Source organism: Chelonia mydas, chromosome 19 (genome assembly GCF_015237465.2).
Source record: "Chelonia mydas isolate rCheMyd1 chromosome 19, rCheMyd1.pri.v2, whole genome shotgun sequence".
NCBI classification, from domain to species: domain Eukaryota; kingdom Metazoa; phylum Chordata; order Testudines; family Cheloniidae; genus Chelonia; species Chelonia mydas.
The window spans coordinates 11602979-11617973 of record NC_051259.2 but is presented as its reverse complement, the minus strand read 5'-3'; the positions used below and the strand labels follow the sequence as shown (position 1 = coordinate 11617973).

The 14995-nt window shown below is 54.0% G+C and overlaps 1 protein-coding gene across 5 annotated transcripts in view; it reads left to right on the top strand.

The window, feature by feature from the left end:
• ASAP3 (ArfGAP with SH3 domain, ankyrin repeat and PH domain 3) overlaps positions 1-13009 on the top strand; it is a 68346-nt gene extending 55337 nt beyond the window's left edge. For 2 of the 5 annotated variants that reach the window (XM_037881888.2, XM_043532165.1), the window contains exons 19-26: positions 873-988; positions 4733-4800; positions 5134-5241; positions 6121-6364; positions 6888-7185; positions 7731-7902; positions 9073-9195; positions 10513-13009. In XM_037881888.2, the coding sequence (XP_037737816.1) occupies positions 873-988; positions 4733-4800; positions 5134-5241; positions 6121-6364; positions 6888-7185; positions 7731-7902; positions 9073-9195; positions 10513-10587 (1204 nt within the window). In that variant the 3' untranslated portion in view covers positions 10588-13009. The remainder of the gene's footprint in view (positions 1-872; positions 989-4732; positions 4801-5133; positions 5242-6120; positions 6365-6887; positions 7186-7730; positions 7903-9072; positions 9196-10512) is intronic. The other 3 variants (XR_006286545.1, XM_037881889.2, XM_037881890.2) reach the window with 3 other exon arrangements.
• The last annotated feature ends 1986 nt before the right edge of the window (positions 13010-14995 follow it).

Below are 14995 nucleotides of genomic sequence, written 5' to 3'. Positions count from 1 at the left end.
AATCCATGTAACTTAGAGCTCTCCTGCCTGGGAGACCCACTGTGCTGCTGGAGGTGAGTTCTCCACTTGGATCTGGCCTTCATCGCCTGCATTAGAAGGTTAATGAGAAAGCTGGTGGGATTTGCAGCTGACCCTAAAATGGGAGGAATTGCAAGGACAGAGGATTAATCCAAAGGTAACAAGGGAGGTTGGAAATTGGGGCAGAAAATAACCGATTTGATTCAGAACAAATTGTGGGGAGGGACTAATCCAAAAGGCAGATGATAATGCAGGGAAGGGGAGATGCCTGGAAACTGGGAGTGGTGGAAGAGAGACCTAGACTGGCTGTCTATCCAATAAGCTGTCCACTGGCCCCTGTGATTATGGGCTGGCTCCACGGCTGTAATATACAATGGAGCACAGAGATAATTGCTCTCCATGCGACTCTAGTGAGCCCCTGGCTAGAATACTGCATTCTGTGCCCCTCGTTCCCAGCATGAGAAAGATGAAGCTGGACTAGAAGGAATTTGGAGAACAACGATGTCAGGAACTGGGGAGGGAGAAGGACTCTCTTGACATAGTTCCCCTGTGTGGGAATAAAAATCTCTCTGCTGTTGACTGGCAGTGTGCCTTTCATACAAGGATCGGAGTGTCACTGATTCTCCCATCCCCCACAAGAGGCAGGTCAGGAGCCTTCTTCCCATTTTAGAGGTGGGGAAACTGAGGCACAGAGTTGGGAAGTGACGTACCCAAGTTCAAGTGGGTCAGTGGCAGGGCTGGGAATAAAACCCACGTCTCCTGACTCCCAGACCCCAACTAGGCCACGCTGTCTCTCTGGTGGGAGATGTTTGACCCACGCCTGCATCTTCAACTGCCTTTGCCTCGCTGTGCAGGGGCAACCTGGACAAGGCGACTCAGGACGGGAACACGGCTCTGCACTACAGCGCTCAGTACAACCAGCCCAACTGCCTCAAGCTGCTGCTGAAAGGGAAAGCGGCCACAAACACAGGTAGGGAGCGCGGCCAGAGGGAGGTTGGAGGGAAAGCCGTACGATGCTCCTGCCCTATGGAATTGTGGTGGGAGGAGGGAAATCAGAACAGATTTTAAAATGGGGCTATCTGGATTTCTCCCAAAATTTTTATGGAAGAACAAAGGGGCCAGCCAGTGTCTGTCTCTCTCTGTCCTAGGTCCTTATCTGACTCCCATTACTGTTGTAGCTGGGTGTGTCACAATCTGTAATGTATTTGTCCTCATAACAACTCTGTGAGGTAGGGGAAGTCCTGGTATTCGAATTTACAAGTGGGGAAACTGAGGCACAGAGCAGGGAAATGACTTGCCCAAGGTCTGTAGCAGAGCAGGGAATAGAACCCAGGTTTCCCAAGTCCCAGGCTAGTGTCCTAACCACTAGATCATCCATCCTCTGTCTCTTGTCTTCGTACACACTCCACACTGCAGGGAGACTGAGAAATTTACAAAATTTGAGCAGGGGGTTGGACTAGATGATCTCCTGAGGTCCCTTCCAACCCTGATATTCTATGAAACAAAGGTTATCTTGTGCTTAACACAGCATCTTCCATCAGAAGGTCTTCATTCACCTTATTAACTAAGGCATACAGTGCGCAGGGAGGAGATAAATAGCATTATCTCTGATACAAATGGGGAAACTGAGGCACAGAGCAGGTCAGTAGCAGAATAGAACTTGGGTCTCTTGACTCCTTGTCCAGTGCCCTATCCACTACAATGATTCCCCATTTTTATTCTAACAGGTTATGCATAATCCTTCTCTACACATTAGAACCAAGTCAAACTGGTTTTGCGTGCGTGTAATAGAGACGCTAACCCATATTTGCCACATATGTGGATTTCATCACACCTAGTCGTAACCAGTTTTGGAACGTTTGTTAGTTTTTAAACTCTTAATTGACTTAAATCACTGTAAAACCTTTGAAGGCTTTTGTGCAGTGATCGGTCTTGTATTGTAGTGTTCTGAATTTAATATGGCTCCTTTCAATCAATTCCTCATTTAATTACAGCACTGGTCTAATGTCATTATTCCCGATTCAGTCACTTAGCATTTAATTAATGCCACTCTTACAATACCTTGCACTTTATTCAATATTGTTGACTTAGGAAAATTCTTTAAATGTTTCTGTTCCCCTTCAGCGTCAATTTTTTATTTTGGTTTCTTTTTTCAATCATTGATTAGACTAGAGGTTAATGACAAAGCGGATTGCTTTGTAGAGTGTGTGTATTTGGTGAGCTGTAATATATGGCTGTGTCTTCACTTCACAGTTAGCTGGGGCTTTTCCTTGGGTGTTATCCCAGACACCCCCCCCCCCCACACACACAACACCCTCCAACCTGAGTATGCTTTAAATCCAGGCTTGCTGGCCCACCTAGGGATGGGTTAGCCCAGGTACTGCTTTCCCTCAGGCTGGAAGGGTAACCTTCCCACTTCACAGTATGGATGCAGGCTAAACCCCTGGAGTGCTAATAGTCCTCCAATGCCTTCCCACACTTGCCCCCATGTGCCTAGAAGGACAGACGAGTTCTCCCACAGTTCCCAGGGAAAGAAGGGTAGAGCGGCTCATCTTACTGCAGTATAAAGAACCATGGGATGTGCTCCCGGAAGTCCTAGGTTGCGTCTACACTGCAAAGAATACCCTCGCGCCAACCAGTCTGAGACTGGCTCAGCTGACTTGGGGCTCACGGAGCTCATGCCACGGGGCTAAAAATTGAAGTGTAGATGTTCCCACTTGGGCTGGAGCCCAGGCTCGGAGACCCTCCCCCCTTGCTGGGTTCTCTTGTTCACACTGATTTTATTGACCGGGCCAGCCACAGCCAGGCCATGGGCCAGCGAAGATGTACCCCGGAACTTAAGGCAGGACTTTGCAGTGAGGCTGCTCACATCCCAGGCTAGGCTAGCCCAGCTGCTGATCACCTGAGTTAACTCTGCAGTGAAGACTCTGGGTGTGAGTGAGGGAGGCATGCACTAAAATTGGTCAACCCGCACCCGTTGTACTGGTTTAATACTGTAGGGACCTAATTAGACCAGCACGACCCCAAGAATGGTGATACTGGTATAAAGCTGCCTTATGCCGGTACAGTTTATCCCCCTTCCCCTAGAGGAATAGCTAGCCCAGTACGAGCACATCTGTACGGGGATAAGCGCATCCAGGCTATGAGGCTTGTCCTGCTTTAACTATACTGGGATAGCTAAAACTGTGTCACTTTGGTATATCGACAGATCCCAAAGTCGCCCCCCCCACCCCCCCTCACGCCGGATCCAGGATGTTTCTAAGTCCTGGCCTGGATTAGGCAGTTGTGGAAAGGAGTGCTGACCACACAAACATCCCTTCCCCATTTAAATTGATGTTAATAGTAAAGGATTTAAACAATATGACAGTATCATGGCAGTTTGTATGAACGTGTGAAAATAGGGGGAAATGTTTACATGGGAGGTGGGTCTGAGCTGTGAAGTTCAGATCCAGAGACAAAGTTTGAGGGCCGGGGTCGCTGGAACAGGGAGAGCCAAGGGGGCCATGGTCCCATCACTTGTTACCGGCTGCAAGCGTTGGGGAGGGAGGGGGCGGAGAGGAGTGAGCAGGGGGGAAGGCCTTGGGAGGTGGGGGGAGAGGTGGGGCAGAGCCTCGGGGGGAGGGAAGAGGCAATGTGGGGGCTTGGGGAAAGAGGCGGGGCCACAGTTCGGGTACCCCCACTTTTAGGGAGCTTCCTCCACTCCTGTTGAGGGTGGGAAGGTTGCTCAGAGCAGGGGATCCAATTCTGGTCCATTCTAGAGCATCGTAGAGTTTAGGGCCAGAAGGGACCCCCGGATCATCTAGAGAGATTGGGGGTATTTATAGAGCTGGGCAGGAATTTTTCAGCAAAACCCCTTTTCATTGGAAAATGACAATTTGTCAGAACCAAAACGGTGTGTGGGAAGGGGACGGTTTCGATGAAGTTCTTGTTTCAAAAAAAGTTTTGAAAGTTGAAACATCGCAAATTTCTTATATATATATTTTTGTAAACCAAATTCTGGTTTTTGGGTCCGGCCGCCTATTTTGTTTAGAAATTTGTTAATTTATTGCATTAAATTTTTGTTATTGCATTATAAAATTTATAAAAAGCTCGAAATAGAATCAAAACATTTCTCTTGATCCAATCGGAAGTATTTTTTTTTGGATTTTCAGTCTGTGAAAATCTGAGATTAACTTTTTTTCTCTTGATTCGGGATGGGGAATTTTTTTAACAAAATCTCGAATTCTCCTGGGACGGGAAACGCGTTTCCTGCCTGGCTTTAGTTATTGACCCCCAAGACTGAGTGGAATGGAGCAGGAGCAAGCTCCTGCAGTTACCCACTCACTGGAGGGTGCTATGGGGGTGCAGAAGAGCTGGGTTCAATGCAGCCTGGTTTAATCCTGCCCACCATCTCCTGCTGGCAATCGAAGTGGATTAGGCACTGCTGTGAAACCCATTTAAATACATTTTGCTTAGGTGCATGAATGTAACCGAAAGTTTATGCTTGCTATACACACATGATTCAGAGACAGGTTAAAACATAGGCCCTGAGCCTGGCGGTCAGATCTGGGGCCCTCTCTGGTTCAGGGAGCGGTGGTTCAATGGGGCTTTGCTGCTCACTGATCCGCCTCGGGTGTCCCTTTGCTCTGGGGGGATCTCTGAGGGGGAGGGAGCAAGGGGTGCTCTCGGCGGGGCCTGGTAACTCAAACCTGGCCTCCTCTCCTTCCCCACGCAGTGAATGCAGCAAGCGAGACGGCCCTGGACGTGGCAAGGAGGCACAAACATGTTGAGTGTGAAGAGCTGGTAAGTCGAGCACTTTGTATTCACGGTAACGTAGGCTGGTTGCTGCGGGGGGCGGGCGGATGGGATCTGCTGTCGGCGGGGGGGGAACAGGTGCCTGGTACGGGGCAAGGAGGGAGGTGGGCATACTGTGGGGTGAGCTCCTTTCCCAGGATGGAGATGGGAGGAAGCAGGGTCCTACTGTAGAGCCTGGATGACTCCTGCCACGGGCAGACAAGGGAAGCAAGTTGGGGGTGCTGTGCCGTGGGGTAGGGGTGGGTTGGGGGCATGCAGGATCGGAGAAGATCAGGGCTCTGCCGAGGAGCTGAATCTTCTCGCACCCCAAATTTCTGGCAGCTTGAGCAGGCACAGGCCGGGAAGCTAAACCTGCAGGTGCACTTGGAGTACGACTGGGAGGCCTCTCAGGAATACACCTACGACAGCGAGGAGGAGCTGGAGGAGAAGGTACTGCTCTCCTGAGCAGCATGTGTGCGCCTCCCTGGTCTCTGCCAGGCCAGGGTTCTGGGATGGGCAGAGCCCTTCCTGCCAGGGGCAAGCGGGACCCCTACCTTCATGACGGTTCTCGGGGTACCCAGCAGTGTGAGTCCCCTTGTTACTCCCCTGCCTCTAGCATGAGGGAATCTTCCTTGTGGTAACTGGATGGCAGGTCTCGAATGCCACCAGCCTCTCGAGCGCTCCCCTCCAGGCACCCGAGTCCCCTTAGAAGCGTTCGACTGTGACGTCCAGCTCCTGACGCTGGCTACTCACAGGAATCCCAGACGCTCTGCCCCCAGAGAGCAGGGTGCCCTAATTTTATCTTAAACTTCCGTCCCTGTATCACACGCACAATGTGTAATGGAACAAAAACAGGTTGATTTGAGAGAGAACGGAGATTTCCCCCCTGGAAACCAGAGAGCGTGATTGAAACAAATGGTTCCCTCGCAAAACAAAATCGGCAAATGCGAACTAGGGCTTCCACTTTTTAAAAGTTCCCTTTCCTAGCGAATAGAGTAGATGTCCCCTCACCCCACCCCAAAGTGGAGTCTGTTGCAGAGCTGGCTGGCTTCACGGGAACCAGGATCCAAACTTTCCCGAAAACCAGTCTGGATCTCTGGCTTGCCCACTAGGCCTGCACATTGCTATGTCAAGCCAAGAACATCAGAGGAACCCAGCACCTGGATGACAGGGCAAAGGGCAGCAGGAGTCAGGTTCCAGGAACATAGTGGGGAGGTGATTATGCTGAGTTCCTACCTGGTGGGCACCAAGCTACTGAGAGGGGGTGGCTTTGCTGAGGGTCTCTGGGCAGCAGCAAGGAAGCAATGGTTGTCCCCCCCCCAAATCCAGCTCAGCCCGCTGCAGCGATCCTTCAAGTCCACGTCGTCCCCAACCACGGGCCAGCCCGCCCTCTTCCCCCAGAACCGGTGGAGCTGCACTGGCATGGACATCAGCAACAAGACCTACGAGACCATCCTGGTCCCCTCGCGGCCCATCCAGCGGCGGTCACACAGCGAGGAGATCCCCCCGCCGCTGCCCATCAAAAACCCGACCAGAGGGGGCTCCAGAACCAAACCGGGGCAGAGCCCAGCAGGTGAGCTTGTCCCCCTCAGCCAGGACAAGGGAGGTCGGAAGTGCTGGTGAGAGCAACGCTCTGAGGATTCAGCCCTTAGGACTGGCTGCTTCTTCAAGCCTCTTGATCCCAGCCCAGATCTGCTGTCCCTATTGAGTACAGGGTTTATCCTCCAGCCAAACTTCCTGCGTTGCCTCAGGCCCATGGGACTCTGGGACCAGCTGGCCCAGGAAGGGTGGAGGCATCCCGGACACTGGAGAATAACCAGGGATGTTCAGTTCTCTTGGATCTCAAATACAGCTGAGGTTTAGGGGGAGGTTCAGGGCTAGGGAGAAGGTCCCAGCTGGTTCTTACTCTGAACTGGCTTGGCCATTCCTGGAAAGGGCTCTGCAGGTCATGAGTGCCCCGACTCTACTCCCCAGTGGGAAATCAAAGACCGTGGGGCACTCAAAGGCCAAGCAATGTCCCAGTGTGGTTGGTAAATGCATGGGGAGGTCTCTGCTGGGGCACATCACTTCCTGGTCTCCTGTACCCTCTGTTCCAGATCGCCCAGAGCTCCCACGTCAGGCCTCTGAGCCCCAGTCCTCTGCATCGTCAGAGGCACCTGCCTGCCGACACCTGTCCACATCCAGCGCTCCCAGCACCTTGGACGGCTGTGCTTCCCGGCCGCTGTCCACCTCCCGAAGCCCCCCGGAAGCCAGACGCACGGTCTACTGGGAAACCCGCTCGGAGACGGAGAGCAGCAGCCAGCGGAGGACGTCGGAGACCAGTCAGACAACAGCGCAGCAGCCTGCTGCTGGGACGTCGCCGGAACAGGGGCAAATAACCCCAGTCAAGTTCAGGTAGGGAGTGGACCTCGGAGCTTGTGGCTGAGAGGAGAACCCCCTGGGGGTACGAGCGCCCCCCAGTGGCGGGAGAGGCGTCGGATTACGTTGGCAGGGTTTTGTACCATTGACTGGGGCTTTGCAAAACCTGCTAGATGTGATGGCGCTGATCAGCTCAGGAGGAGCCCAAATTGCACCCCAAGGGCCAAACGATCCAGGGTTTGGCCCTTGGGTGCCTTTCCGCCACATGGGGAATTCTTCATGGAAAAGGGGGGAAACAGGCGAAACCCTCTGAGTCTGTGCAACTTCCATATCGTTGCAAATATTCAGCCCTATCGCTACCGTGGCTGTGCAGTCCTGCAGCTGGCGCTGTTTAGTGGGGAGCTGGGGTTCAAGGAGGGGAGAAAAAGCCATTGTGGGGGCGGGGGGCTCTGTGGAAGAAACCATTGGCTAGAATAAATCCGTGCTTTGGAGGGGGAGCCCACTGGGGTTTCGTGGTGGGGGAGAGGGTTGGGAGACCACCCCATCTTTCTGATGGTTTGAAGCAACCCCTCTGCCCTCAGCTCAGAAAGCACCCGGTCTTACCGGCGGATCAGCGGCGGCTCGGTGGGGAAATCCTCCGGCTTGGCCATCTCCCCGCAAAGCTCTGGCTGCCCCGAGGACCCGCCTTCCAGCAAGGCTCCGAGTTTAGTGCAGAACGCTCCCCCGGTACCCGTGCCGCGGAGGTTTGCTCCGGTAAGTGTCACGGGAAGGGGGCTGGTCCCTGTCTCTTTGTGGCTCCACTGCCCATCTCTGTGGCTTCGATTTCCACCCCCCCCAAGCTACTCTCACATTCCCTTGCCAGCTGTGAAATTCCCTGTGATCACTCCCTCCCGCTCCAACGTATGTGCTCACCCCCTGCTCGGCCCGTCCGATTTTGGGCTCCCTGGTGGAGTGAGGGGTGCAGCTGTAACCCACTGATCAGTGTATGTTACGTGTCCCTGATCTACAGAGGATATGGATCCGTCTCTCTTTAGCTCAAGTGGCAGAGACTCAGGCTTGGTTTACACAACAGACTGACTTCGGTAGAACTGCGTCACTCGGGTGTGAAAAATCCACCTCCCTGAGCAACGTAGTGAAACTGACCTAACCCTCTGTGTGTACGGTGCTGTATCGGCAGGAGAGCGTCTCCCACCGATACAGCTACCGCCTCTCGCGGAGGTGGAGTTTTTCAGCCAACAGGAGAGCTCTCTCCTGCCCAGCTGCACCGATGTCCATTTGTAGTGTAGACCTGCCCTCCCACGTTTAGATCCCGAGGTCCCCGGTTCAGTTCTCCTATGTGTCAGTTAAGATGGTGGCCGTCACAGTGATTCCAGATTGGGGCGGGGAGAGTTGGGGCTGGTCCTCACTGCTGCAGATGGCTTGTTAACGAGGGGCGGGTGGCTGGCTGGCTCCGTGCCTCCTGGGAGGAAAGAAACTGGCCCTGCTTGGGCTACCTTGGAGGATGAGGCTGGGGCACTTACCACCTCAAAGGGAGTAAAATCCCCAGGTGCCGTGGGGCTCATGGAGCAGTTGCTTCACCCATTACTTTGGGGCTCTGGAAATTCTGGCTGCAAGGGCCACAGGCTGAGCTGGGCATCTTCTGGGCATGGTTGTTACCGTGGCTACAAACCGCTTGGGAAAGGCTGGGTCAGGGAGGGGTGGGCAAAGGTGAAAGAAGTGATGGGTGAGTGGGGGGAAGAGGCTTGGGCTGGGGAAGTGGGGGGCAGGCAGGGGCAGGGTTCTTTAACCCAATGTGCCCCCACACCACGGAGCCCCCTCTGTGATGCCTTGGAGCAAAGCAGGGGCGGGGGCTCAGCAGCAGGCGTCTCCCTGCCCCGTTTCCTGAGCCAGGACTCTGGAGGCATGTGCCGTTTGCTTGCGCAGGCCAAGGTGAGGCAGAAGAGGGTGATGGCTCTGGTGGACTGCAAGGGGGAGAGAGCCCGGGAGCTGACCTTCTCCAAGGGCGAGGTGATCGTGGTGACCCGGGAGGAGGATGAGCAGAGCTGGGTGAGTGCTGCTGCTCTGGGGGCTCCTGGGACTACTGGGATAGGCCCCGGCTGGGGAGCCCCGGCCCCGGGTTCTAGCCTTGGGGCCCGAGGCTCTTGTTCCTCTGGGATCGGCTCTCGTACTGTCCCAGTCCCTTAGGAGGGTGGTGGATCAGGGCCCAGGGGCTGGAGGGGGATTAGATTAATGTTTAGGGGATGCTTCTGCTCCCATCTCCACTGACCCCTCTGGTCTAGGGTGACCAGGTGTCTGGTTTTCGACTGGAAGGCCTGGTCGAAAAGGGACCCTGGCGACTCCAGTCAGCACCGCCAACCAGGCCATTAAAAGTCCGGTCGGCGGTGCTGCGGTGCTAAAGCAGGCTAGTCCCTGCCTGGCCTGGCTGGCACCACGCTGTGCCCCGGAAGCGGCCAGCAGGTCCGGCTCCTAGGCAGGGGGCCATGGGGCTGCACGTGCTGCGCCCTGAGCACTGGCTCCACACTCCCATTGGCCAGGAACCAGCCAATAGGAGGTGGGGGGAGGACGATGCCTGCAGGCGAGAGCTGCGCGTGGAGCCTCCTGGCTGCCCCGCCGCCTAGGCCTGGACCTGCTGGCTGCTTCTGGGGTGTGTGCAGCGTGGGTGCCAGGGCAGGCAGCCTGTCTTAGCTCCCGCACTGCGCCGCTGACCGGGAGCCGCTCGAGGGAAGCCCACGCCCCTGCCCCAGCCCTGAGCCCCCCTGCAACCCAGAGCACCCTCCTGCACCCCAAACCCCCAGCCCAGAGCTTGTACCTCCTCCCAACCCCCTACTTCAACCCGCAGCCCCCTCCCGCAATCCAAATCCCTTGGCCCTAGCCTGGAGCCCCCTCCTGCACCCAAAACCCCACATCCCAACTCCCAGCCCAGAACCCCCTGCCACACCCTGAACCCCTCATTTCTGGCTCCACCCTGGAGCCCACACCCCAAGCTCCTGCCCCAGCCCAGTGAAAGTGAGGGAAGGAGGGAAAATATAGTGAGTGGGGGGCAGGGGCAGGGCTAGGGTGTTCAGTTTTGTGCGACTAGAAAGTTGACAGCCCTACTCTGGTCCCTGGGGGTGCAGAGCTGATGCACTCTCAGGCCCCTCCTCACAGCCCCCAGATAGGAATTGTACTGGGGGCAGAGATGTGTGGTCTCAGGATCCCACCTGGGGTGCAAAGGCCACCCTCATCCTCTGCCTTGAATATCTGTGAACCTTCACACTTCTCCACCCCCCACCAGCGACCCCCACTCCTTCCTGAACCTTTGAGCTGGGACCCCCCATCGGCACCTCTCGGTTCTCATCTGCTGCCTTTTGCCCCCTCTCTCAGGTTGGCTTCATTGAAGGAGATGGCTCCAGGACGGGCGTCTTCCCTGCCAGCTCCGTCTACCTCTTGCAAGAGTGACTGGCTGGTTTTTCCTTTCCCCTCGGAGCCGGTACGAGCTCTCGGGGAGCGTGTGGGGGGCAGGGCTGAGCGCTCACTCCCCCCCCCCCCCCACCAAGGTGTCAGGACTTTGTGCTCAAGCAACTCCACAAGGGCATCACAGGAGCACAGGCCTGTTTTCTTGCTTCCCTTCCCACCCCTGAGTCTGGACCTTGAGGGTAATGGACGCTAGGGCACGTACTGTATTGAGGGTTTGAGGCAGGGGCTTGGGTGGAATCAAGATTCCCCCCCCCCCCCACCCCAAGTACTCCCCTCCCACCATGTGCTGGTCTATTTAGCCTCTTTACCCAAATTAGTTCCTTTTCCTGGACGGAGAGGCGGCTGGGCATCCCACCCACCCATCGCACCAGGACCAGTGTCTGTCTCTACACCCCCGGCCAGGCCAGCTCACCCTAGCCTTGCAGCTCGCTGGATGAACTGGACAATGGGATCCATCATCTTCGCTGCCTCAGTCAGGGGGAAGCTGATCAACGGGGAAGACTTGAGGATCTGGTGGAACTTGCAACCTCCTCTGCGGAGTCGGGGACGGGCTGAGGAGCTGATAGGGACGGCGGCTCACTAGGAAATGGACAGAGAACGGACAACCTTGCTGCACCTGCTCTGCAGGCCCCGGCTTCAGCCATTTGTCTGCTCCGTAGCTTTTGTGGGCTTTGAGGGGTCGTCTCCCCCTCGGGGCAGGGGTGGGGTTATGGCTGGGCCGGGAAAGGGAGTTCAGTTCAGAGCCTGGATGCCTCTCATCACATTCCTGTGGGATAAAACTGGGAGCTGGGAGCTCTAGCATTCCAATACCGGGTAGGGGGCAGGGGCGGGGGGAAGTTCCACTGGGCTCAAATGTCTGTATTGAAGGAAAGAAAGGGGTGGCAGATCCCAAACTTTGTGTTCTTCCCACCCCCGTGAGTCAGGACGGGAGAAGGCTGCCAACCCCTTGTGGGTGACTAGCGACAGTCTCCACGTGGCCATGCAAGGTGCACTGCTCTCCCTGTTATTTCCTAGGGATACCAGACTCTGCGGAGCATGGAATGGCAGGACATGGCCCATCAACTCCTGATGTCCGGCCCCGTGCCTTAAAAAGGGGTTAGAAACGGTTCCCTTTTGCAAATCAAGTGAAGGGGATCGGTAGTGCAGAGGGCTCATTCTGGATCAGACCTGACCCACAGACCAATTTACACCAAGGGTTAAATTTCTGTAGCCCAAAGGTTTACACCCCCCCCCCCCCAAAAAAAAACAACAAAAAAACAACAAAACCCAAAACACCCTGTGACTTGACTGTCACCCCCTTCAGCTTTTGTCTGTTTCCTGTTTTAGGAAATGAGGCTTTGCTGGAGTCTCAGTGAATCTTCTGTCCTGTGGGTTTAATCACCCCCCTGCTCCTGCTTCACAGAGACCCTCCTCCTCTTGGGAGGCCGCTCTGTTTCTGTGGCTCCAATCTGGCTTTCCATCCCTTTTCCCTTACAGGAAAATACTTGAAGGAAATAAAGGGAGCCAGATGGATGCCTTGTCCCTAATAGGAGTCCAGTCCCTGGGTCTCTCCTTGGTCCCTCGCCTTTGTCTATAGCATGGTAGGAGGAGACAATCTCCAGGCAGGAATCCTGCAGCAGGAGACCGTGATGTTCTGAGGGTACGGAGAAGGAAAAGCTAGTTTGTCTTATGGCTTTCCCACCACCCTTTCTTCCTAACCCTGAAACTGTGAAATATATATATTTTTTATAAATAGGAAAGAGGTCTGTATTGGCCCGTCCGTGCAGTGCCAGGCTCAAATTGGAGGTAGGCCGGCTAGATTTGGGACCAGATTTCAATCATCCATAACGCCAGGGAGTCTTCAGCTCTGGTTTGGCCTAACCTAGAGAGAGACCGTTGAGTGCAATGACTAGAAAGAAGGCTCTTGATTGAGGTGGCTGGACAAGAGATGGCTCCCTGTGGTTCTCCCGGGTTTCTTAATAATTTAGGTGCAGGTTTAGATCTGATGAGGACCCCACCGCCAAAAGTTGTGGTGGGGAAGGGAGATGAGGTTAATTTTGGGGCTCAGGCCTAGGCCCATCTCCGCTATGAATGTACAGGTTTTTGGTTTTTTGCCTCTGACTCCTTTCCCATGGGTCTAATGTTTATACAGAGACTCATTCTAGCCTCTGTCAGGAATACGTTTTAAAGGGGGTGGGGAGCTTGTTTGTTTGGCTTCTGCAATGGTTTACTGGGACCAATGCTTCTGACCTGTATGAGCCTCCCTTGTGATTTTTTTTTTTTTTTTTTTTTTGTCCCCTGTGATCAAGTTGCATTTTTTTATAATTGTCAGTGGGTTTGTAGTGGAATATTTAATCTCAAGATGGTCTCTTTTTTTATTCCTCCCCCTTCCCCCCCATTTCTAATAAAATTGATTTTTTTTTTTTGTAAGTGGAAGTGGTTCTGTGTGTGATGTGACTGCAACAGTCCCATGAGTGTGGTTTTCCATAGGTATTAATAGACAGTCCAGGGATGAGTGAGGTATGAGTAGTTATATACATTTAATAATATAATTAATACAAGGGCTCATCCCAAAGCGCTGAACAAACTAGGTATAGAAATCACTTCACCCATAACTGAAATGCAGCCACTTCTGGAGTGGAGTCTGGCAGCTGTTTAACAGTGCACAGCACTTTAAGCCAGGAAAGGGAAGCATATTGTCTTCTCTTGAACTGTGGGGGGGGGGGGAACAGAGGGAAGCGGAATGGAATGGGCTGGGGTTGGAAGCTGGAATTGGGCTGGGATACTCTTGGGGGATTTCTGATGGCCCTGGGTGGTTTTATATCCCCTCCACTGTGACAGCACCTCATAGGGTGTTAGTTCAGTATTGCCTCTGAGGTCAGAGTGCCCCGAATGTACCATCAACGCCATTTCCTACAGCAGCTGAGTCCTTGGTGGACTCTCTCATCTAGCTATAAAGATGTGGCAACTCTTCCACCAGGGACCTTGCTTCTAGGTCACGATGTCCCCGAAGCACAGGTTGTGGGTGGCAGCATCTGAGCACAAAGGTGTGTGAGCAAAGGGCTGAAGAGACCGCCTTACTCCTCTTTCCTCCGATGGTGCATTTGCAACTGGACCCAAGTAAAGGGTTTATTTTAGTCAATATGCAGGTTAGATTCATGCTGATGTGAGTTTATTTTTCCTGGAAGTGGCGGAATCCTTCCCCTTGGCCTCCTAGATCAGGGGTCGGCAACCTGCGGTATGTGCACCAAAGGCGGCATGCGAGTCGATTTTTACTGGCACGCTGCTGCCAGCTGGGGTCCTGGCCGCTGGCGCCACTCAGCCCGCTGCCGGCCTGGGTGAACGGAACCCCCGGCTGGCAGTGGGCTGAGTGGGGCCGGCGGCCGGGACCCTGGCTGGCAGGAGCCGGTGGACGGAACCCCAGACCGGCAGTGGGCTGAGCCGCTCAGCCCGCTGCCGGTCTGGGGTTCCGGCCCCCGGCCCCTTGCCAGCCAGGGTCCTGGCAATCGGCCCCACTTAGCCTGCTGCTGGCCTGGGATACCTGCTGCCGGCCCCGCTCACCTTGCTGCTTGTCTGGGGTTCCAGCCACCCGGCCCCCTGCCAGCCGGGGTCCTGGCCGCTGGCCCTGCTGTAAATGTAAAATTTATTACTGGCATGTGAAACCTTAAATTAATGAAGACTTGGCACGCCACTTCTCAAAGGTTGCCGACCCCTGTCCTAGATGAAAATACGTGAAGGAATTCTTGAGTCGTCTTTCTATATAATTCTTGGTGTCAAATTGCATAAGGGATCCTGTCCAGGCAGCAACTCTGTGTGTGTTCCTACCTGCCTTTTTAGATTTGGATCAGCCATTTTATACCCAGCTCTCCTGACAACCCGGAAAGGGACTGCTTGGCTGCACTTTGCATTTACCCTCGGGAGTAAAACTAAAGATTTACAGATGGGGCAGGTATAACTTTACTTAAAGGGATACTCCTCATATTTAAAACAACAAATCCTCTTTCCAGTAGCCCCGTGGGATGTTACACCTAGAAAAACTTTTGAACATCTAGACTGAGATTTAAAAAATAAAATCCCCAACATTCAGCTCCTAAATTTTCAAAAGCAATTTTGCATGCCTCTTGTTGTTATCTGACTTGAGACAGCTGAATAGGGGCAGAATTTAAAAAAAAAAAAAAAAAAAATGCTAAGCACCCACCCTCTGAAAATCGGGGACCGTTTTGAGGTCTGTGAGAGTGGACACCCAAAATCACTAGTTACCCTTCAACATTTGGACCCCAAGGCCCCAATTCAACAAAGCACTTAAGCATATTTTGAGTCCCCTTCAATGAGATTTAAGAGTGCGCTCAAGTGCTTTGGAGAATCCGAGCCAACATCTTCATTAAGGGTACATCTGCAGTTCTAGCTCGGG